This window comes from Apus apus, chromosome 1, assembly GCF_020740795.1.
Source record: "Apus apus isolate bApuApu2 chromosome 1, bApuApu2.pri.cur, whole genome shotgun sequence".
NCBI lineage: Eukaryota > Metazoa > Chordata > Aves > Apodiformes > Apodidae > Apus > Apus apus.
The window spans coordinates 88,464,531-88,489,061 of record NC_067282.1 but is presented as its reverse complement, the minus strand read 5'-3'; the positions used below and the strand labels follow the sequence as shown (position 1 = coordinate 88,489,061).

General features: G+C 36.6%; 1 protein-coding gene across 5 annotated transcripts in view; it reads right to left on the bottom strand.

Moving 5' to 3' along the window:
* The window catches only part of LOC127388112 (uncharacterized), a 229,116-nt gene that overhangs the window by 114,124 nt on the left and 90,461 nt on the right, over positions 1–24,531 (bottom strand). For all 5 annotated transcript variants that reach the window (XR_007890312.1, XM_051627173.1, XM_051627216.1 and 2 more), the window contains exon 3: positions 19,482–19,544. Coding sequence is in view for 4 of the 5 variants with exons in the window: in XM_051627173.1 (XP_051483133.1) it covers positions 19,482–19,544 (63 nt within the window). In the remaining variant the exon portion in view is untranslated. The remainder of the gene's footprint in view (positions 1–19,481; positions 19,545–24,531) is intronic.

Here is a 24,531-nt window from a genome sequence, read left to right as displayed (position 1 = left end):
GCTGTTGCTGTATTTATTTCAGTCCTTTTTTTTTTTTTTTTTTGAGGTTGCTACACTTGCTATCCTTTTACTATGCATAAGCAATATTAAAACAGGCTGTTATAAAATGCCATGAAAGCACAAATGAAAATAAAAGAGCTAAATCTAAAACTGTCTACAATATGCAGGAGTCAAAATGTGTCTTTAGGTGCCTATTACACTTCTTGGGCTTACTTCTTTAATTTTTAAATCATCTTCCAAAGTTCAGTGATGTTTAAACTGCTCTAAGTTAAAGATAAATACACATGCAACTACTTTTCAGCATATGAAATTATTTTTAAAAATAAAGTAGATTGGAAAAAAGCAACCTTCTATGTCAAGACTAATTATCATAATGATTTACTGTCAGTTTCTTAAAGCATGGGAGGAGTTTGGGGGTTTTATTCATTGATTGTTTGATGTTGTTTAATATACATGTCACACAATAGTCTTGTGTGTCCTAAATTATAATACTTTTGCTATTATATATTCAAAGAATGAATCCTAACCAGTTATATACCGACCAACTAAGTTTGTTCTAAGTTTGTTAACTTTCTAAATAAGCAGACTGTTAGATTCAAGGTGTTAGGAAAATAATTTTTAGCACACAGTTTCATATAAATTTATGAAGTTGATAACATTCAAAGAAATATTGGGCCAGTCAAATGTTGGTAGCAGGCTAACGGTTATCAAAAGTAAGATGCTGTTAACTTAAGAATTACATCAACGTTTCTGCTTCTAAAACTGATGATGTTAATCAAAATGTTGATACATAGACACCTAGGATGGATGGGAAAGTTTAGGTGTGATGTCCACAAAGTATGTGTTCCAGCAGGGACAAATTCCACTTTTCAAGCAGCTGCAATGTTTTCAAGCAGAAGAAGCTGATAAAAATCGCATGAGGGGAAATGGAGATCTCCTTCACAACATACAATTGGGCTAAGGATAAAGGGACACAGAAACAAGATTTTGCTCTGAAAGCAGGAGGAGCCTACTAGAGGGGAAAAAAAAAAAAAAAAAAAGCAAAAAAAAAAAAAGCTGTGTACCAGAAAAAGAAAAAAAAGAAGAAAAAAAACAACACACCTTGTTCTTACAGAGAACATTCTTATTTCTAGAAGGATAACAGGTCAAGTCTGAAAGTGTCTGTTTTCCGTTTTTCAAAAAGGAAAGAGTCCTTGTAGGAATACTTGTTTTGGAAGAGCCATCAGCCAAGAGGAATATGTAGTTCAGCAGTCATTTAACCCCCAAGAACATGTATCACAAGTGCATCTCAGAAAAATGGTTGAGATTTGCTCCTGCGACGCCCACTGGTGGCCACTGAGTTCCGATATGTAAGTAGAACTACACATTCAGCAACTTGAAGGTAAAATTATTCTGGCAGCTTTCAAAGCTAGAGAAAAAAAGTAAGGCTGAATATTGATATTAGAGCTGATATGAAGAACTCATAGCAATGGAGACCTCCAGGACCAAAACTGGAGCCACAACAAATTCTGGTTTTTTATCTCATTTTCCACATTGGAGAAAGCAAAAGGAAGGTGAAATTCACAACGGAAAGTACATTCCATGTAAGGAAAGAACTTAGAACATGTAATTGTCCAACAGCCAACAGTAAGACTCCCCAGATACGGGACAATCCAAATACACACAAAAAAAATAATTTGACACAAACACAACTACATGATATTCTACTATAATATTGTCGGGCAGAGACCTCCATATAGTGAAACACAATTAATTACTCTGATGGCTTGTTAGGAAGCATGTTAGGAGAGACTGTCTAAGGAAGCAAATCTCCTGTAATCAAGGTTGAGGGATGTTGGAAATGAAAGGTGAGCTTTGTTCTATGGATAGAAAAGAGTAACTTCCCAAAACACACAGCAAGGTACCAAATACAAGGAACTAATCTAACCAAATTATGCCCACCAAGATTGCAACTAGTAGTAACTCCAGTCAATTCTGGGAATTCAGTCAGTGGGACCAGAACAGAGCCAATCTGAACTAAGTTCCTTGCTCTCTCATAGCCCTATGATGGGGAAGTGGGATCCTCAGCACCAACTGTTTCATTCTGCAGATCAGGTCCTATTGCTGCTCCTCAGGACTCACTAATGGAGCCATAGGCAAACTCTATTTATTTGGAGACGGAAGCAGGGCTACATATGGAGAATTTCACCTTTGACAAGCACTAACTTCATTTACATTAACACCTGTCTAGACTGTTTTCCTAAGTATAAACATAAAAATCTCCTTAGTGTATTTGGGCCCTTCTTACTTAATTAACCATATGTGACGTAAAGTGATACAACCCAGTTAAAGGTATGTCATTGTTGATAGGATCAATTACAGTCAGGCATAAGTATTCATTGCTTATACCATCTGTGCTGTAGTCCTAAGTGCAGAACCTTGTCAATGAAAGTATACACAGATTAACTGTATTCACTTTTATTAAAAAACACCAATCTGTTTTGTCAGCTCTAGGCACTTTCTGTTAAAAACTTGCAATAATATTATTCACATTCACCTTCTCCTTCCAGCACACTGTGGCTAGTGCTATACCTTTTGAAAGGTTTGTAGTCTTGGAGACTATTCTGCATTTTGAGTGATTTTATTCTTAACTAGTGGCAACTGTACAACAGCCTTCCAAAACTCCACTTGTATAGTAGCCTGGGAAAACACTGTGGTCATGGTATGGAAGTAAATCTTGCCTGTTTTGTTACATGCTCATCAACATGTTCTAAAGCTTCTGTTTCTCACTGCTGTTCTTCAATATTATGGGATTTGATCATATTGCATGTGAGTGGGAAAAAGCCCCAAATAACAGCAATTCAAAACTTGGAAACTTCCAGTTCCTATGTAGGTATGCTTACAGACAAAACCACCTATGTGTATATATATGCATATATTAGAAATACTAAAACCAATTCCATACCTTTGATATTAGCTGCAATTAGAAATTAATATTAAACTAATACTCTTAAAATGAATTAAAAATTCCATGGATGAGTTTTATACATAAGAAGTTATAAGATGCATGTTCAGATCTATATGGCTTGGAATGGGTCTTATTTTCATTCCTATCATTATTTTGAGATAATAATTTTTATATTAAAACATGATTACATGACAGGCAACGTAGTTACTGAATGCATTAGGACAGGTTTTAAGGGGCCAGTTTGGAGAATGGGAAAAAGCTGTTGAAAGACTGTAAGTTCTGAAAGATGTTGAATTTAAATTTACATTTTTCCCTCAGAATTGTGGTAACAAACAGGTGTGAAAAAAATATGCTTCTAATCAGGCTCCCTCCAAAGATGATATCTTCAAGGAAGATTAGGAACAAGTTTTCCATTGCTAAATGATTACAGTTAAAACTGTAATCAACCCAGCCCACTTGAGAAAGCAGGCTGTGCATCTAAGCACATTTCTTTCTTACAAAAGTTTTGAAGGCCACACTTAAGGATTCTCATGAGTAAAAAGCAAGAAGGGATAAATAAGGTGCACTTTTATTGCTGTTGCTTATATACTGTTACTACATCTTATGTTTAATTTGGAAGGGATTTAGAGGCACACCCATTTGAGAAAAGCCTGGTCAGTTTAAAACTGAGAAAAACCCCAACCAAAAAATGACTTTTAGTTGATGAGGATTTTTCCCTATATTTATTGACAAGTAAGTCTAAAGGCTTGGTTTGAAACTGTTTCACATATCAGAGGTACCTTAGAGTGATGATGAAGATACTGACCAACTGTTTCATAAAATTATCTAGAAGTAAAATCATGGAGGAGAGCTTAAGTAGTGATGTCATTGAGATTTATGAACAGCACACTCTTCTTGTTTGCTTGTTTTCAAGAACTGAAAATAAATCACCTTCAGGGTATTGTAAAATACATGTAAATAAGCAACATTCATTTGAAATCTATAACAGGCTGCTGATGATACTTTTAGGAATGTATATAATACCACTGCAAATAAAAACCTGTTTACAGCACCTTTTAAATAGAAAACAAAAAAAACAAAACAACAACAACAAACCCCAAACAACAACAAAGAAACAAACCCCCCCCCCCAAAATAACCCAACCAACCAACCAACAAAAAAAACCCCACAACAATGAAAATACAACAAAAGGAAAATTGACCACAACATAAACAATCCATCCTTCATCCCTTTAAAGGCACACATAAGAAGTATTTAAAGAAAGCTGTGATTATGGAAGGATGGTACCTACATTCTTCAGAATACCAAAAAAAACCCCAACCAAACCAACCAAAAACATTTAGAGTAATTAGCAGAAAAATAGCCAAATTCACTTGACCATGAGAATGTTTTTATTTAGTTTTCAGTAATATTTATATGTTAAATTGACAAAATGAAACTTCAGAATCTCTACACAGATGTGCCTAAAATGCTCTTTTGCTTTTGGTCTCTGTTCATAATTTCAAAGTCTTACCTACTTCTTAGGTGTAAAAAAGCCTCTAATGGAGCACAGACAATCTGACTTTCATATTAATTTCTGACAGATACCTCTTTGAAGAGGAAACACTGTTTGAATCTCACCTGGAGGACAAGGCTAAAGTAAACTAAGCAAAGAGGTTTGCTGTAATACCACCAAACAACAAATGACTATGTGAAGCTATCAGAGTTGGTAGGTTCAAAATCCCAGTATAGAAACAAGCAGCTTGCTTGATTTTTGTAGCCAAAGAAGTTTTGTAATGAGAAATTTGTTTCTGCTGGGAAAACATTTTCTGTACCCTTTCATGTCTTCAATGAGTGTTTTTCAAAAGGCATCTTTGTCCTCAGAAGATGTTTTGTTATACTAGGTAAGTCAAATGCACACATCTGAATGCAAAAAGCTATCTTCTGCACAGTGCAGACATATAGATATTATATAATATGTTCCAGATGCTGCATGGTAAAGTACAATTACCACAATCTGTGCTGTACAGTCTCAGAAATGTAGATTTTAATTTAAAGTATACATTTGATTTAATTGCACCTGTTTTTGGTTCTGCTCTGAAATGGTCGGTGAAGACTTGCAGTTCACACATCTGGTTGAAACACTACATACCTGAGATGGCTATGAAGGCTTTGGGCTGGAGAATGAAGACAGAAGTGTTAGATAAAAGCTGCAGAAGTTAATAGTGCCTGCTGCACTAAAAGCCTCATCACACTACCTCAATCCTTCCTTCTCTCCTCTTTAAAGACAGACTAACTGGAACGTAGTACAACATCAAGGCAAGTGTAGTGATTCTGCTGTGTTGCTCTAGGAAACAAACTTCATGAACACAGAAAACTAGAATTCTGCAGTTCCTTTTCAGATGGTTACATCTCTTCTTAGGAAATGCAACTAAATAGCTATTAGGTGTGTTATGCCACTCATCCTTACCATGCATATTTACTACACAAGATGTTTTAATAACCATTACATACAAAAAGCTAGTGTTTCAATTGTAACAAACTTCTTAATTAACACTATTATGCTAATGATCACACTTCAGGAGAAACTGCCCTAGGAAACCTAAAATATTAAGGGATCTTTATTGTAAAGAGGCCCATTCAGAATTTCAAGTGGATTCAGGTGTTCACCTAATAGTTTAACAATTTGTTTCGTACAGACAATAAAGGTGTCACAAAGCTGCTCTTAATACCCTAAAACAATAAAAAAGCTGTCTACATTATACAACTTCTCATTGAAATTCAGATAGTTCTGCCTGTGTCATGATGAAAAGCATTACAATTCTTGTAAAAAAAAAAAAAATAATTTGAGGTGGACAATGTTAGGAACATTAAAAGATCAGAGTCTGCTTTTGGAAAACTCACTCTCTCCTTTTGGAATTTTTCCCTATATTCATTTCTGGATAGATTTTCTAATTAATTCTCTGGGCAGAAATTTCTGCTATATATGTTAGTGAAATCCATCTAGAAAACAATTGCCAAATCAAATGGCTAAAATTATGGCACACCAATTACAACACTTTGAAACTAGTTTTATAGGAAGAATTTATTTTCAACACAACAAAAAACCTAAAAAAGGTATTAATGGGTAGGAGACTTGCCTTGAAATAGCAGATGTAGAATGAATCACTAATTCCAGCCCAGATCACTTTATCAACTATGAGCTGAACCCTGGGCCATAGATCCATGAACACAGCAAGGTAACAAAACACTTCTGATGGAAGTTGGATATTTTTGAGGATCTTGGCCTTGGTCTCTCTCTTTCTTTGCCTTATCTGTATGTTGATGAATTGTGACTAGTAATCTTGTCCTATAGTTTAATATAAACAGGGCACGGGGAAATCCATAAATAGGTTAAGTAATGCAACATAAGCAGCTCTCAGCCTGCACTGAAAGTCTGGAACATGGAGCACACAGCAAACTGCCAGAGTGTTGTGGGAAGCCAATAGAAACATTTGTATCAGGAGTTGGTCTGTCTCTTTTATTTCCCTCACACAATGAATTTCTGCCTCAGGTCTTCTTCTTCCAGAATGGTCTTGGCAATCACAAGTGCTCTGTGCAATCTCTAGCTGTATCTCATCAATAATATATAAAGGACTTTTTTTTTTTTTTTTTTTTTTTTTAAGGCCAAAAAAAGGGGGAAAAAAAAGGTACTTTGGTCCCAATTTCTTGCAGTTTCTACATTTCACTTTCTAGTCCTAGTTATCCAGGCTGATGTTGTTCATTTCTAAACAGCAGGTTTCCCATGTTTGTTATTGCTGTTTCAAGTTTTCACTATGTTTGATTTGAGTGAACTATCCTATTTTCTATTTTTGTCCTGCCTCTTCAGCAATCTCCCTACATTTTTTTAAACACTGTATCCTTCAAGCTTTAAAACAGTCACTTCAGATGACCATCTTGTACTCAACAAAGAATTCAAAGATCAGATATGTTTCCTGCATCCCTCTGGACACAGTTTGTCATCTACATATACGAATAAAAACTGAGGAGACATGGGATGGGGAACAGATGAAAACTAAAACTGGAACAATACAATATTCATTAAATGCAGTGATACAGAATTCATCTGCCACTCAGTCAGTAATTCTTCATATTTATATGCTTAATGCCCACACACAGAAGAGCCAAGAGCCTTTTCCTCTTTCTAAATACAGGTGACTGTAGTTGGCTGACTTCTGCAAGAGTGAATGGCAAGACAAGTCTCTAGGATGGAAGTGACCCCAGTAAATTGTATATTACAGCACAGTGACACAACAAATTAAAAACCATATTAGGTACAACTGACATCTTATATTGACTCCTCATGGCTTGCATTGTCTCTTCAACATGGTTTTTATACTTCTTCCCTTAGAGAGCAGACCTCCTCATAATGACTGAGTTCAGAGGCCATCCTGGCTGGCACTGCCCACTGCCCACTGCTCTATAAACCAAACAGAGGCTATAAAAGCAGATCATAGCCTTAGCTACTTTAACTACTTTCAGAACAATTACATGAGGATACATGCAACCAGTTGACTCCAGTTATTTCTAAGGTGTTATACTGAAAATTAGTTTTAATGTAGGAAACACAAAAACATCAATGAAATAGTGCTTTGCTGCACCAGAATATCATACTTGGTTAGACGCTAAGAATTCATTGGATACGCAAGAAATGACAAGGAACAAAGTAATCTTCCCATTCTTGCCAGGACTGGATATTCTGCCATCATTACTGAGGGAATTGGGGGGGAAAGAAGAAGGGGGAAAAACACAAACCCAACAAGCAAGCCTAATTGTTATATATCACTTATATATGTTTAATACAGATGAACAAGATTAAAAGTTTGGTACTGGTATAGCAGCCTCAGCTTCGAAGTTTTCAAATTATTGTTAAATAAAACCAAATGCAGTTAAATGAATACTAACTGATTTCTTATAAAAACCACTGAATTCTTGTGCTTCTTGTGGTTATCTGGTATGAACTTCCAATAACTGAAGCCAACAGAGCTCAGATCTGGAAAATTAGTTTTGCTAAAATAGACAAGCAACTCTAACATTTACACTAATATCATCTGGAAATAGTGACTAGCAATCTTTTGTACTTCATTTGAAAGGGTTGAATAAATGTCAGTACCAGGCAATTTTCCCATTCTGACCAGGACTGGCTATCTACACGAAAACACAAAATTACTTGTAAATCAGATTGTTACTTACCTGCTCTGTTCTTCCTTCAGACTGTCACTGAGTACTGACTCACATCTTACTCTATACCATTCCCCAACAGCTCTGAATGAAGATGATTGCAAAGTGAAATGGAAAAACACCATAATGTTTTTTTTTAAAAAAACATCTTCTGTCTTTTGTCATTAGCAGTTATTTAAAATTCATTTCATAATTGCTCCTGATCTTCAAGGAGATAGTTTTACTCCAATGGTCTTGCCTAGTCTTCCTAACATTAAAGAGGGGATTATTTTAGCCAGTGTAAATATTTCTTAGCTTATACAAGTATTGATGAATCCATTTTTATTAGATGTCTCTCAAACTACACCTGGCTTCCAAGCAGATCAATAAAAAATGAACTACATGTCACTCACATCAGTGAAAAAGCAAACATGCACAACACTTCATCTCTGTAGAGTATACATGGAGACAGCCAACTTACAACTCACATACTCATGCCATCCCCCATTCTATTTAATCTTTTTGAAGTAGCATTCCTTTTATCAAAATTAAACTCATATTACCTTTCTGTTATCTCTCTATGAACATCTGGCCTCTGGAACTCCAGCTGTGGATGGCTAAAACAAAATTTTGAGACTTTGTCTCACAAAAAGTCCCTGCCATAAAATGCTTTCAATCTTTCTAAAACCTTTAACATCTGGCCTTCACTGATATGACCCATGAATTTCCTTCTCTGTCTTCATAGGCAGGATATTCTTTCTTTATGTCATCAGCCATATGTATGGCCTTTCCCATCTACATCATCAGTCAAATGCCTCTCTTATGTTCCCAAAATATCACTTCTCAATTATGTCAAGGCATACTTCTCTGACTTTGATAAACCTATATGCTCAAATCCACCAAAGTTTTTGCTGCAGAGATAATATTCCTTCCATTATCCAAAGATAATGCTGTCCTTTTTTTTAGCTCCCTGGTCACCCCCTAGGGCAAGGTCTCCCTGACATGGATCTCCAGAGTGTTCTACTCTGACAGGCTGCATTGGTATACCTTGAAACAAGAAATACTGTGTTACTTCCCATTGTGCTAGAGAGTAACAAGTGTAAAAGCACCTTTAACTACGTGATGTATTCATCTGCTAGCACTTTCTCAGTCTCCCACCACAGCTTGTCTCAGCAAAATGGCTGTTTTTTTCTTCAACATTTTTATATATCATAACTACAAAATATGTGATTACAGCTGCAGCAACTGGATGCTCAGACTGGTTATAACGCTAACTCATGGACAGCTCTATGACCTATACCCTCTACATTTAATTTTTATTTATATTATATTTAAGCCTGTATGCCTTCAGATTTCTAAATTCAGTTGCCTTCCATGAAAACAACTTTTCAGCAAAATCAGACAAATAATAAAAATGTCCTGTTCTTCCTGCATTATGACTTTTGTGAATGAAATGAAAGAGAAAAATCCGTAAATCACACACTTAGGCACATGAGTTACACAGCCAGTTGTTAATTTTCACTTTGCTTTATTTATAAAATTTCTCAGTTTTTCAGCTTATGTTCAACTCTGTCAATTGTTCCACATTTTTCTGTGAGTCAGTCTTTGTTTAGGATTTTCAAAGTTGAAATAACATGTCAGTAATAATTACAAGGATCATTCTTGAATAAGACGATATGTCTGGTGTATACCACTGGATGAGGCATAACACACAATAAAAAGCAATGAGGCATTTATTTGTAGAGATTTAATAGCATGCTAATTTTGCAGCCTATATATGCATAATCATGTTGACTTTGAAAACACCACATTAAAATGAAATTAATAATGCCTTTCACTATGCTATTCTACTGATGTCCATTGCACTACAACTATGCTGAGCTGAATTAAGGCACAACATTTTAAAGATGATTCAGATAAACCTTTCAGTCAAGGAATATAGCCTTTCTGGAAGACTTAAAAGCTCTAAAAAAATCCAAAAAACAAATAAACATGTTGTCTCCCAAATTTTAATCCAATATCATTTTAAACCATAATTTCTAATAGATTCTCAAAATTAAGCCTGCTTGGTGAAGTTGAGCAAAACCATTGACTTCAAAGGATCTTGGAGCAACATTTAGGTATACAGACATTTATAAAGTGTATCCAAGTTTGAGTGTCAATATAGTAAAAAGAAAGAAAAATTGGTGTGCACTGAAACATTCCATCTATTTTTTTTACATTAAAAATATAGTACATATAAATTTCCAGATGTTTATATGCATATATATAGGCTATCTTATTTTACCCAACTTTGTAACCTCAAAGTAGCTTCAAAATAAGAGGTTTTGTCATTTCGCCTGTGCACGCATTAGTATATAATTTTTATATATATATATGTTTTACTATGAAGGCACATTAAAAACAAAGCCCAACCCTAAAGAGTAAGTCTTGATTTGTATCAGCATTAAAAAACAGTCTTTATATGTAATATATCACTTATAATCGAAACAGACAACAGTCAATGCTCAGAAAGGACAATTGTAATTTTCTAAGCAGCCTTTCAGCACATCATTTTTGTCTCATTACTTAATGTTTTACCACCTTTAATGAAGGTGCTTTTCAGATCACTTAAAACTTAACATGACATTGCTAATTTCTGAAAGGTTGTTTATTTGGCAAATACTATACTATCCAAGCACTCCACAAAGCTTAATCACTTTAGCTAAAAGAGCACAGCACATGCATACATGAGACCATTGTGAGAAACAGTGCCATTGGTATTGTGCAGCTGGGTACTCGAAGCAAACTTTACAGTGAGGTATTTTTCAGAGTACCTGTTTCTGTACATTCTAAACACATCTCCCCTGTTGCTTTTTCCCAGAGTTGTGGAGTTCCCAGGTGCTGCAATGCAAGCCTTAAGTAACTCCCCTAAGTACTCTGAAAACAAGGAACAAATGAGAGGGGTCCATCCTAGCAGGAGTATATATATATATATATATACACTACATACATGACCTGAGTGGTGTGGCAGGCACGAGAAGAGGACCCGGCTCTCCAGGGCACCAGTCACTCTTCTGAACAGATTTATTTCTTTTGGGGGAGGTGGGGGTATGTGTGTGTAAATACAGAGCTGATTCAAAAAGAGAGATGTGTCACCATGCTGTGGGGAGCTCAGATGTGAAGCAGTAGATGCTGCTGAGGGATGCAGACCCATGCACCATCCCCAGTCCCCTCCTGACCAGATGCACATGCAGCTGTGAATCCAATGCTCCAAACAAGGTGTCTAGCTCCCTTGGATTTTTTTGAAAGTCCATTCCTGAGATCTACTGTTTGCTCCAACATGGGGGCAGAAGATTTAAAAACTCCTTAACAGAACAAAACAAAAACCAAGGGAAAGTAAAGCTTGAGTGTTTTAAATTGTTCATTAAGGCAACTCTCATTCTGAACACCACTAAGCAGATAAGTAATCTGAAGGGAAGTACAAGCCCAGAAAATTAGAGTATAGGCCCTATCATAATATGACCTGCATGAAAGATGTTACAAGCAATCCTGTATCTCCTGTTTCGAAGCAGTACATAAATTAAATGCTGATATGAAGCATAAAGACCATTCTAGATTAAGATACAAAACTAAAAATCAGGCAAAATTAAACCAACTTCTTTAACAATAATAGATATTAAAAACATAGCCATTTTATTATTATGCTGCATTACTACAGCCACTGAGTTACCTCCTCACTGCAGTATCATCAGTTCTCTGTTGTCCAAGGTAACAGTAGCCTGGCATCCCCAGAAAATGAGGGTACTGGGAGGCTGAAGATGGAGAGGACAGAAGGGGAATGGTGGAGAGGCAATGCAGGCAGCTTTAGAGAGAATGTCAAGACCAAGATGTAGCTCCAGACAGCTGGCTGTGATGCAGCAAAGCTCTGCATCCACTACAGTACAGTGCTGCCTCTGAGCCTTTGCTTCCTGGAGAGCCAGGCACCATGCAGCTCAGATTCTGCCAGCAGTGCTGTGCTCCAGTTTTTCAGTGCTCTTGTGCTGTGTGGGGAGTACAGAGAAAAGGCAATGCAGTGAAGTCTGACCTCTTGAGTTTACCAGCTCTAGGCCAGTGCTCCCTCTCAGTGCTTGCTTGTTTGCTACATCTAACCTAATAAGATGTTTTGGAAATAGAGCAGAAAGAAATTTTAGTGACTGCAAATAGATTCACTGTGGGTTTGGGACAATTAACATTGAGTCCAAACTAGTAATACCTGTTGCACTTGCTTCTGCATACATTTTCTGTGTTCCTCATCCAGGAGAAGAGATGTAGGGACATTCAAGTTAGGTGTGTATGCAGCCTGTTGGGTGCACACTGGGTTTACTCTCTAGAGCTCTATGCAGCATGAAAGCAGCTCATCTGTTTGTGGACGTAAACTGGTACTATAATTGATACAACCACATTAAAACATCACTGAGATCTGAGGTATGAAAATATGGACCCAAACTGCATTTGTGGAATGATTAATTCAAAAACTGAATGACAACAAAATAATGAATAACTGTAGCCCAGTTGTCTATCTCAGCTACTCTCTGCAAAATACACTCATATTGTAGCTGATCAAATTTCGTTAAACATACATTCAGCACATCACAGCTCATCCGCATTTCTTTGCTTATTATCCGTTGAGACTAAATTCAAAGATATGATGGATCAGCTTTCCTGTGGATCAGTTGTGCATCCCTTTCTAAATGGAAGGACAACACACCAAGAAAAGGAGTATCAACAATGTCAACTTAAAGTGCTCCTTGAATTCAGACAACACTTCTAAGTAACTTGAGTTTTGAAGTTCTCCCAGTAGATAGGAATATGAATGCAATTAATTTCATAAAAGTTTGTTTTACTTGAGATATTTGTTCAAGAGCAGCAAAAATTGCTTAGTGTCCTAGACGAAATTACTTTTCTACCCCAGAGAGAGGGTGTTCCCTCTAAACCACAGATGACGGCACAAGAATTCCAGAAAGTATAGTTTGCATTTTACTCATCTTCAGATTGCCAAAACACAGAATTTTAAGATACAGTACTGGCAGTCTGAGAGTGATAAAATATTTAAATTATTTTGCTTTAAAAAGAAAATAATGCACCCTTAAAAATCTTTAATATTCTATTTTTAGAGGTATAGTGTTTTTTCTACCATTAACAATATATTATCAAAGTGCCCTCAGTAATCCATTAAGAGCTCAAAATAGCGCCTGTCATAGACGGTTCATTTTCTCTTTCCCTATGAGGGAAATTAAGTGTAAACTATAATGTTTTGATAAGGCTTATTTTACTTTATCATTTTAATAAATGCATACACATACTTCTCTGTGTCAGGCAAAGTCATGTAAAATAATTCTGTCTTGCACTTGAAGTTCCACAGGAGGTGGCTTCCCTCAGCCTGAATAATTTTTAGAAAGGATGAGGAGACAAGATTTATAAAGCCGATAAAGAGTTCCAATGTGCGTAAACTGAGTTCATTATAGTGATTTTCTCCTCCAAAATTAAGGCAATTTTTTCAAAGTAACTTCAGCCACTAATGACATTCAAGATAAGAAGTAGGATCTTGTACTGAAATATCTATTCTTTGTTAGGATCTTGTCTTTAGAAGCCTAGGTTTCATACAATGGAGTCATAGAATTAATTAGATTGGAAGGGATGTCACAGAAGTCACAAAATGATAGAGTGGTTTGGGTCGGAAGGAACCTTAAATATCATCTATACCTAATCCCGCTGCATGGGCCAGGATACCCTCCACTAGATCAGTTTGCTCAGAGCCCCATCTAATCTGATCACCTGCTCAAAGCAGGTCTAACACCAGGTTCCTCAGCAGCTTCTCTAGTCATGTCCTGAACAATTTAAAGGATGGGGATACAAATATCAAATACATGTATCACATCTAGCAGGTTGTTACTGGAAAGGCACTTACACATCCTCCGAGTTTTTCAAAGCTAGCTGGAATCACTATGGTGCTCTGTTCTGATTTCCCGCACAATGAAGTGAAAGAGCTGGACTCATTTCTGTACCAGCCTCTCATTGAGTAAGGACATGTCTATAATCAATTTTGATTTAAACAGCTGAAATTTGAGAGACTTCAATGCATTCCACACTCTAATGTATAATTCGTAACATATAACAATAAACTATATCCCATCTTAACAGACTGTCTAGAAGAAGGTAATTTTTCATTCAGAAGATACTTCTAACCTTGTCTTGCATTATGTCATCTCTCACTACAAAAGCTTCTCTTAGAGTTCAGTTATCCTAAGCACAGAAAGCAATTACCTTCAAGCTATCAAACTGATTATTAATCCCAGGTGACTATAAATAAGTATGTGAAGCAATATATGGAGCAGGGGGAAGAGGGGGAAATGAGAGGAGAAAAAGAAGGAAAAAAAAAAAAAAAAAAAAGACACAGAAACAGACAAAAAGAAAAAGATACTCCAGAAAGCTTGCATCACAGTGCCACCAGGATTTCAAAGAACAGTTAACTGCTGGTCATTTTATCAGCAGCAGTGAAAAGAAAATGCAGACAGTTTTGTAATCATGGGCTAATCAACTGAGATACTTCTATGATACAGCACAAATTAAACTTTCTGTTGAGAGCTGAAGGCTGGAAGAGGGAACCAAGTACTATCTTCCTTCTGAAAGCTGTTCCACTTTTATGTCTTGTGCAAACTAGACTGAGTCAGAGAGAGTTCTTTGCACTGCATGGTTCAAGCTGTGGGCTAGTGTCAAGCACTTCCTTAATATGTGGTCATGTACCACCCAGCACTCTTAACCCTTACTTTAAACCTCCATTAAGAGTCTTGCTGTGAGAAAAGTGTCTGTCTCCTTGAAAAACAATTAGGCAGTTACATTGCAAAGTCATGAAAAAGTTCTTCCTCTAAAACCTATGAAGAAATCAGACACCTGCATGTGCAATGGAGTCCTAAATGCAGAATGACAGGACTACAAGGTCAATGATTTTCCTTTTGAAAGATGTTATCTGGGCAGGATTCTGACTCCTAGAGAGTTCAGAAAAAGGAAAAAGACAAAATACAAACAAAAAAAACTGAAACAGGCAGCAAAAACCAACCAAGTGAAAAAGAATTTTAAACAAAATAAACAAGAATTATGAGAGATCAGAAATATCTTTTTCTGAAACCATGCTTAACTCATTCAATGATGTCTAAGAGACGTACAGAAAGTCAGTATCATTAGTGTTTCCCTTAATTAGATTCAAGGATGATGGAATTCACAAAATTGTAAGGTTCCTTCACCTATTTTGAAAACTGTTCTCATGACTTTGAGAGCAAGAAGAATCCGGCTTCCACACAAATCAGACTTGACCAAGTACTTTGTAAATGTATAAACAAAGAATCTCTTAAGCTGCTCATAAGCAGAACTCCAAATCTTATCAACCAAGTGAGATCCTACAATTCTACCTAGCTGGTCTACCAGAATGTAACATGTGATAGAACAAGCATTCAGTGGACCTCTTAGGGATATCACTGTTGAAATGAAATTTTGCTGTAGATTACAGCATTAGAAAGTCCACTGAAGCAATATTTCTGCAGAAGAAAAATGTTCCTCTCCCACATCTAAAAAAACCCCAAACAACAAAAAACAAAGCAATGGAGAGAACGTCACCAAAACAGTATACGTCTTTTAAGAAAGTACAGGATGACAACACTTAGTTATCCCCTTAAAGAGGAATCTAATTAATGTTATATGTGTAAGGTGCCCCACAGACTCCTCTGATGCACTGCTCATGCTAATTCATTTCTATTGGGCTGATCCTTCAAGAGTCAGACAACAGTTAACTATGTTTCAAGACTAAAGGAGGAGCAGCCTTGCTGCACCAGAGAACATCTAAGTAAAGAATGGAGCATTAAGGCAGAGCTAGCCCAGATGTTTTTGCAGCAATAATTAGCTATAATCTTTAACATAAAACACTGCACAAAATGAAAAATCTCCAGCAGTGCAAAGTACAAAGAGGAAAAGTTTTTTACTTGATTATTTATGTTAATCTAGGTCAGAAGTGTGGGTGCACTGGCAGTACCACAGCATACATTTTTCCTGCCTATCTGCTCTACCTCCTACATTTTCTTTATTTACTTTCACACGTTTTCATACCCTTGATTAATCTCTAATTCAGCAGGTCATAAATTCTTTCAAAATCAGCCCCAAATGCTAATATTATATATATATATATTCTCTATATAGGCGTGTATGTATATATATAAAGACATACATACAATGTTTACACACATACAAAGTAACCCTGATAGAATTGCCTCCAACCGTAGGGATGTAATACTATTTTTCCCACCAGATGGCAGTAACTTCAACTTAATACAAACCAGACTGGTTGCCACATGTGCTGCAAACAATGGCATTCTTTATCTTTGGGTTTTTCAGAAAGAGGGAAATGCTGTTTTTTTCAACATGTACAGCTCTTCCAATTTCCTTCTATTTAATGACAAATTGGAGGATAAAGTTTACTACTAACAGCTAAGCTCGACTATAATCAATGTATGCTACAAGGCTGGGGCTTTTTAAAACATATACCATCCCAGATAGTTATTTGTCTCAGTGTACTGTAATTTTGTCAAATTTGAGAAAATTGGGTGTTATTTCCAGTTATTGTCTTTTTCCAAGAATAATTCCCAAGCAGAAATTACTGGATAACTTTCAATTGCATAATAAAATGAAACTTTTACAATATATGCCAGTAATTAAAATTATTAAAGGACTTCAATGAAAGAACAAAGAATTGAAAGCATCATGTGTATAACTGATGAAAATATACAGTGTGCAGACTTGACTTAGGAAAAATTCAGGGTATCATATACAACAAAAATACTGCAGGCAGGACATACTATATTAAAATAGTCTAAGTTGTCTTTAATGCAGGAGCTAAAAATTGCTCCTACTGGTTAAGAGTAAGAAATCTTTTGTCAGCATAATCCAGATGCTGTAAAAATAATGTAATCTGATGGATGAAGACTGCTCTGTAGGATATCCAATTTAGGAGCGACACATCCATAGATTACAGCCAAAAGATTATTGTTTGTCTTTCATTTCTTTAACTTCTCCTTATTTCTGAAAGAAATTTCCAGAAGAAAATGCCATATACTATGAAAAGAGGGCTTCACTCTTATTCAACTAATATTCGTATTCAGAATTATTAAGTAGGTTTACATTCAGCTCTATGCCAACAGCACAAAAAATATAAAAATGCACATTCTTATAAAACACACTCATCTTTCAATAAATTTATGACAAAATACACAGTCTGTTTGGACAGCTGGTTTCCACTATCCTACAAGCACAGATTCAGATCCTTTTTTTTTTTTTTTTTTTTTCCAAATTTTTAGTTTTTAGGTAAAAAGACAAAGTAGAGCAAAACACTAAGTACAGTGATGAAAAGACCATAAAAAAGACCTGGTAGTTGTGGATCAAGATAAGATTGGGAGAAAATAAATACAGCAAAAAAAGAAAAGAGGAAATATAAGTAAGAGTGAAAGAAACTATGACTGTGAAGCCTTGGGAAGACAGAGAAGGAATGTGAAGGAAAGCCAGAGAGTGTTGCCACCAAGCCTGGCTTTAGAAGTGTCATTACAATGAAGGTCAGTTTATTTCAAATGAAAGCTAGGCCTTTTTTATCTGTTCAGGTCACAATATGCTGGTGAATTACTGCTTTTCAAGAATACAGTGATATGACTCCTTTCCACAAATTCAACATTAAGCAGCCAGCCACACTTGTCCTTCACACTTATGTCTAATATTCCTAAATATTTCACTTTCTATAGCCAGCTCCTCCACAAAAACCAAAAATCTAGGTCCGGTTTATGTGGCTGCATACTAGATGGCCAGCATCACAAATCAATTTCATTTGGACTGAAGACAATCTCTAGGTATAGCATAATTTGAAAGACATTTTCGGCACTTTTCGTTATTGCTTGATATTGTTCTGAGATTGCACATTCACACCAACTGGAAGTAAGAGCTGAATCTGTCATAAAAGTAAGTTACTCCTCAAAATCTGAAGCAATCGAGACAAAATGTTTTAAGAGGAGAATGCAAAGCTGTACCAATTACCATGTACTCAAAATCCATCCTTAGAGGAAAAAGACAACCTGAATGAGTCATTGTTGAAGTGGACAGAGTAAGCATAGGGATGCACCATTCAACACAAGGTCCCAGTGTAAAGAGTTTAGCACAACCCTGCAATGTTCAAATGGCCAGTAAAGTAGGAGTTACAGACAACTCCTTGTTCCTTCAGGTGCAGTATCAGTAGTAATCCTACAGTAATGTTTCAAAATTCCTGTATATTTTGGAAAGGATATGGGAAAAACAGAGGTGAAGGAAGACAACAAAAACTGGATACTAGACAATGTGTGTTACAATGAGTCTTAAGGAGATATCAGATCTATTTTAGCTGACTTGAACTAATACTTAGCACTGATTTTAGGAAAACAACTATAATCTATAAGTGCCAGCAGGAAACAATGGCTCAGATCTGAAGCTAGTCAAATTTAAATCAAGTAAAAGGCACAATTTTTACAGTTTGTTTCAGGAATTAATCACTCTTGCTATGAAGATAAACAAAAAAAACTAAACAACTTTTCCTGCTTTAAAGACAAAATACAAAGAAGTCATGGCACAAAATTTTAAAAAATAAGAAAATTTAAACTACATGGTCCAATCCACATTCTGATTTGAAACACTATTACTCTCCATGAAAAACATGAAATAATTATTCACACATGTAAGGAAAAATACTTTGAATCACGTCAAGGTGACCCCAGTCGTCCCATAAGTGATAGGGTTGCTATTTAATCTTCCTTAGAAACTCATGGGGAAATTTTCATCCAAAGGAAGATTACAATAACAAAACTCCAATCAAATACAATAAATAGCACACAGCTTTTAGACCAAGTTCTGATGTTGTCGATGCTGAGCTGCATCTCCACCAGGGTGAGCCTAAGAGCCCTGCTGCACCACTCCAGCTGGGCTAGAGCTGTGGGTGTCAGCCACCACAGAAGGCTGGACCCTGACTCCTTCCAAGCAGTTCCCAGACTGGCCTTGTTGTGGGCTGCAGAGTCCAGGCCCTGGCCCACCCCAGTGCTGGGATGAGTGCTGCCCTCAGCTGCTGGCTATGGCTGCCCCCACACACTGGCAGCCCTGTGCCGTGACATGACTGTGCTCATTGGGAGACATTTCAAACCCAGAGGGAGTGTCTCTGAACTCTGTCCTGGGACAGCCATTGTGGGTGGACCAGCAGCAGCACTGCTCATGGTACCACGTGCCAGAGGCTGGTCACGGTGACTTGGCAACTGAAACTGTGGGAAATGGTCTCAAGTCTTACCTGTGATGTGTGACAGAGGCAAACACAACCCCACTGACAAGCAGAAAGGCAGCTGCTCTACACCTGGAAGAAACACAGCACATCAAAAACAGGACACAGGCCTCATGTGATAAACTACTTGAGTCTCTGAGTTTCACTTGGTTGTTTTAAAATAAACCTCATTCCAAAGACAGATGTAAAGATGAATCCCAGAATTACAAAATATATTGACAAAAAAGAGGATTTTTTTTTTTTTTCCCCAAGGTTTTATGAACTTCCATGGGTTAACAAATCTATAGGAATTGTCATACACCAATAGATGAAGCAACAGAACAAGCCGGTAGCTCAAGGCAGAGTGTCTGACCCCTCACTCGCACAGCTCGGCCTGACAAAACAGTGGACTAGAACAGGGCCTGCCCTCAGACCTCACTTCTCCAAGGGCTGCAGAGGACACAGGCAGGGAGCAGGCCACAGAGAAGGTAAATTATTTTACTCCCCAAACCACCTTCTTTCTCCACATCCCGCAGCCTTTTGTTATGTTACAAACTGGGGGCACCTTCTTGGCTGCACATTCAATTGTGTACTAAGCTACGTATGAAAATATAGGCAGAATTTTATTACTTTTACAAAGTGGCAACCAACTGCATTTTTTAGAGTGCATTTTAGCACCTGAAAGTTCTTTTTTCTCTTTGTAGATTGTGAGAAAACGTATAGCTTGAATTTATGCCCCAAACCTGTAATTTTTCTCATTTGTACTAACACCTCTTCAGCAAACATGAAGTTGTGTTTAGTAGAAATTGTTAGGAAAAGTATTCATCTATAAACCCATTTCTAGTACAATAATTATAATACCAAGGGAAAAAATACGTAGCAGAAGTAGTATTCTACTTAGTTTATGCAGTAAGAAATCCTCTTAGTTACCATCAGATCATATATAGTGCCTTCATTGCATTAACATGGAGTTTTTCAAGAAGTGGGATAAATTAGTAAACTGTTGTTATATTCAGAAAATGCACAGGATTTTTAACGAGGAAACCTTTAGTTTCTGAGAGCTCAATTAGTATTAATTACAAGTTTAAAGAAGGACCACAACATATTCACACTGATAGTATAGGCATATCTACAGCATAATTACTGTCACTTCAATAAGTGCAGTCATGCATACACATCCCCTTCTAGGATTAAAGTGGTGGCATATCAAGCCCAGGCTCCTGCTATCAGAGGCAACCGTGTTTCACATTCCCTTTCATAAATGTATCATCTTCCACCTTGCAAACAGATGTGTGGAAAACCAAAACCTAACCAACTGACTGGAAGGCTTATCCAGAATGTTACTGCACTGATGGCTAGAAATCTTCTGCAGTCTGATTTTCTGCCAGTTATTTCTGTTCTTCACATTAAATGATTGTTCTCCTTTGCTTGCAATTGTCCTTTCCCCACACACGTCTTTCTCTCGGCCTTTATTTTATTGAAGAGAAATAAAGCTTTTTTATATCCTCACAATAACCTCTCCCTTCCTACTATTCATTTTACTAGTCTTTCTCTGCGACATCTAAGTTCATGCTTCCTACATCTGGGTGCTCTGACTGCCAGCCAGTTTTCCTGGGGAGGTTGTTGTAGTGACTCACATGGAAGCATTAGTAATTTTATTTCACTACCTGAAAAGTCTGACTCGATACATTTAAAAATGTCAAGGCCCTGGTTTATGGACATACCATGATAGTGTCTCAGTCAGTCATTTTGGATGAAATTCATCTTACATAGTTTTAACCAGCACCTCTGAGCTAGTCACCACAGGTCCTTTTTATAATCAGAGAGACACTTGACAGCATGATTCATCTGATCTATTTTTAGAGATTCTGACTGGATGAAATCTGTTGTGCCCTGGAAATAATCTTCACTGACCATGTCTAAACAAATCCCTCAGTTGGAGAGATCTATACTGGATCAACCAAACAGCTTAATTTGTGGTTTATTAATATAATCAACTCTTTAATCTCCTTTTTAAAAATCACAAGATATCAGATAATAGCAAAAGTAATCATAACCACTGATAAAATGTTATGTTTTCAGACTTCCATCCTGTTTCTATTATTCACAGTCTCTGAGCTGTAAAGTTCTGACAGCACTTTTGAACTGCATTTTGAAAAGGGTTGTTCCAGTATCCCTTTAAAACCCAGGGTAATTAGAGGTAGCACAATTTACCATCAAAAATCAAATGCTTGTATAGTGGTTTGACAGGATTTTGATTATTTATATTCTAGACTAGAGTATGAGAAAGAGCAACATGTATTTTAGGAAACCAGATTGTTGTAACATTCAAAAGATGCCGAATTTTGATTAATCATAAATACAGGTACGTAGACTTGGGAAAGTAGGTAGGATGCTTTTTGGCAATTCATCTCTATCAAGGCTCCTTAACTACATCTTCTAAGCAAGAAGCTTGAAACATTTGAATAGTAAGAGATAAAAATTAAAAACAAACTAATCACAAATACATATTTCTATAATCTTCTTCAATGGAACAACTACAGAATTTTGCTTCACAATGAGCAAATTAAAATAAAAAGGAAGTAAGTACTCTCCCTCACCTCCATAGACAAAACAATGCAGCTACCATACTGGAGGGGGCCTTGAGCAACCTGATCTAGTGAAAAATGTCCCCACCATGGCAGCAGAGTTGGAACAGATGATCTTTAAAGGTCCATTCCAACCCAAACTATTCCATGATTCTACTATTCTATGACTGTTTGGCATGATAGACTCTTTATGGGAAATATTTTTGCCATGGGATCATACCACAAAGATTGAGGTCTTAAATTTCTCAAGGTCTACACAAGAACAAATCTGTTGTTGCTGTTTCTCCTGCATGTGCCTCATAAAAAGCTACAAGAAATACTAGGTTACTTAAGATTAACATTATTTCAATAACACTAAAGTTTCCTTTTCCATAAAGAAAACATATGCATTAAAGGGATTTCTGCTTCTCAATATCAGAGGCTCAGAAAATGACAGTACTGACATGAATTTCTTATACTTCAGATGCTCCTGGAATCAGATAATCTTCTATTTCATCATCAAGTTCATCATCAAACTATGCCATTGAGTGAGAAAAGATATCTTTCTGGTCATTTGAATCAGAGTTCATCCTGCATCTCTTATTCAAAGCAAAGGAGATGAGAATAAGGAGCAAGGACTGAAGGAGACTTTCTAGGGCTTTTTCTGGTGGCCATTATGGACCAAGGAAAATATCCAACAGTCAGAGAGGCTTAATTTGTTTTGTATATTAAATTGGAGCTGATGCAGTTAATAATTCCAAACTTTATAACAAAGCAAATCCTTACGCAGTAGCTAAAGCAAATAATTGTACTGTTACTGGCTTAATTCATCCATCAGGTACCTTGGTTTTGAGGGGAAAGCCTAGAAACTTTCACATACTACCAGAATTGAAACAATACAGTTTTAGGCATCGATGATTCTTTGCTAAAGGGGCTTCTTCAAGTACTTGCTCTTACCAAGTCCACAGTCAGGCTTGAATATTCTTTGTCTTTAAGGAAATGTAGAAAAGGATGATCCTGGAGAAGCAAATTGAAGGATTTTTGGTGGAGATTAAAGCTGGCAGCACAATCAGAAACCTTCAGTTTGCAGATAATTGTAATTTCTCTTTTATCTCTAGACTAAAACGTGTGCTCTCTTCTTGTTTTTGCTGCCTTTAGTTTATCCAGTAGATTATTAGGATGTGCAACATGATAAACTCCTGTCCTGGAAACGGTGGCTTACAACATGGTTGCATAACATCATGAAGTGCAGATGTACAAATTTCTTAAAGATGGTACCTAACTGCAGAACCCTATTCTCACTGAGCAAGAAGAACACGGTCTCTTCAGGGTATTTCCTTTGCTTTGGTTCAGTGCACTATGACAGAGCTGACATGTCTTTTCAAAGAAGTTTACCTGGGTGATTCAAATTAGGAGACTTAAGGTGATACAAATATCTATGTTAGAAAACCTTTTTCTTGATTGCTCAAGTTTTTGTAGGCTAGATGTTCTACATTGATTCAGCTATCTTAACCAATTTACAAAATGTTTTGTATTTTTTGAGAGAAGAAAAAAAATTAAGGGAAGAAAGAGTAAAAACCCCATGCTGCTAAGATTGGTACCTCTCTTAATTAAAACTAGCAATTCAGACTAAAATTCCTCTAAAATAAACCAATGACACAGTGAACCTTTTCTACAGCATACTGTGTTCTTTGTCCACCACACTTGTGAAAATACAAGAATTAGTTCTGAAGACAACAGGGGCATGAATTGCATTGATTATGAATGAAACTGCATCTGATAATCCCTGCTATGGAAATCATAAAACTTCACAACATCAAGGATACATCTTCAGCATAAAAAAAGCCAATCCTCCTCCTCCTTGTTCTCAGAATCAGTGATTCACTCACTTTGTTCAGAGGAGCTGAATTGGCTTCTATATTGCAATGGAGGTTAGGAAACAGTTCCTTCTTGAAGGACTTAGAGCTCTGATATTGAAGAAGGGGAAAAATGTTAAGATTGTTTCATTTTCATCTAAATGAATGGCTCAAAGGGGAAAAGTAAAGAGAAGTATCATTCTAAGAGTCATCATGGGCTTTAACTGAGTAAAATGCCTCTAACTGGCAGCCTGAACTTTAGTTTGAACTAACAAGGTGCAGAGCTGGGACATCACTGAAGCAACAGCCCAGCAAAATCCAACATTTTTTTTAGAACTTCAGTACCAACAACAGAAGAGAGCCTGGAGTGTACATACCTCGAGGCAACATATCAGCACATGGTAAAATCCACCCTACAACAGGAACAGAAATAGAACTTACTGGTTTCACAATCGTATTTTCATTGCTAATAGAGATGCACCTCTTCCTTCAACACTGTCTTACACATCTTTCATTGCAATGCTCTATCCTCAGCTCCTTACAGGAGATTACTAATTATTTCAAGACATTATCGTGAATATAATTAAGATCAGATCCTCCCCTTGGTGCACTGTGCAGACTGCTGTGAATCTAGAGATTACTTTTTTTATCAATTAC